This window comes from Merops nubicus, unplaced genomic scaffold (assembly GCF_000691845.1).
Source record: "Merops nubicus isolate BGI_N331 unplaced genomic scaffold, ASM69184v1 scaffold5545, whole genome shotgun sequence".
Lineage (NCBI taxonomy): Eukaryota > Metazoa > Chordata > Aves > Coraciiformes > Meropidae > Merops > Merops nubicus.
The window spans coordinates 49,844-50,223 of record NW_008610134.1 but is presented as its reverse complement, the minus strand read 5'-3'; the positions used below and the strand labels follow the sequence as shown (position 1 = coordinate 50,223).

The window sequence follows — 380 nt, the reverse complement described above, 5'->3', positions numbered from 1 at the left end:
AATATTTCTCTCAAAAATACAGGCTGTATAGGTGTTTGGGCTAGACGTGGGGGAGATATGTGTATAGTGTGCTGAGTCACACAGAACTTTCAGGATTTCTGCTGCTGTGACAGGAGGAGCCACGTCCCATTTCACCCTGTTCTTGCCAAGGTTGTGTGCTGCTTCTGTTAACTTTTAGCTTCCTGGAATTGTAAAACCTACATCTGTTTCCCTGTGTGTTCAAGCCTATTGTAGGTTGTGCACTTTTCTACCTCCCCCTCTATTTTGGTTAAATGGGTTTAAACTTTTTTTTTTTTTTAACAGGATTTTTACAATTGGCCTGATGAATCCTTTGAAGAAATGGATAGTACATTAGCTGTTCAGCCGGTACCCTTATCTAA

At 40.8% G+C, this 380-nt stretch overlaps 1 protein-coding gene across 2 annotated transcripts in view; it reads left to right on the top strand.

Moving 5' to 3' along the window:
* Nucleotides 1-306: 306 nt before the first annotated feature.
* MOB4 (MOB family member 4, phocein) overlaps nt 307-380 on the top strand; it is a 5,763-nt gene continuing 5,689 nt past the window's right edge. For both annotated transcript variants that reach the window (XM_008940791.1, XM_008940790.1), the window contains exon 1: nt 307-366. In XM_008940791.1, the coding sequence (XP_008939039.1) occupies nt 340-366 (27 nt within the window). In that variant the 5' untranslated portion in view covers nt 307-339. The remainder of the gene's footprint in view (nt 367-380) is intronic.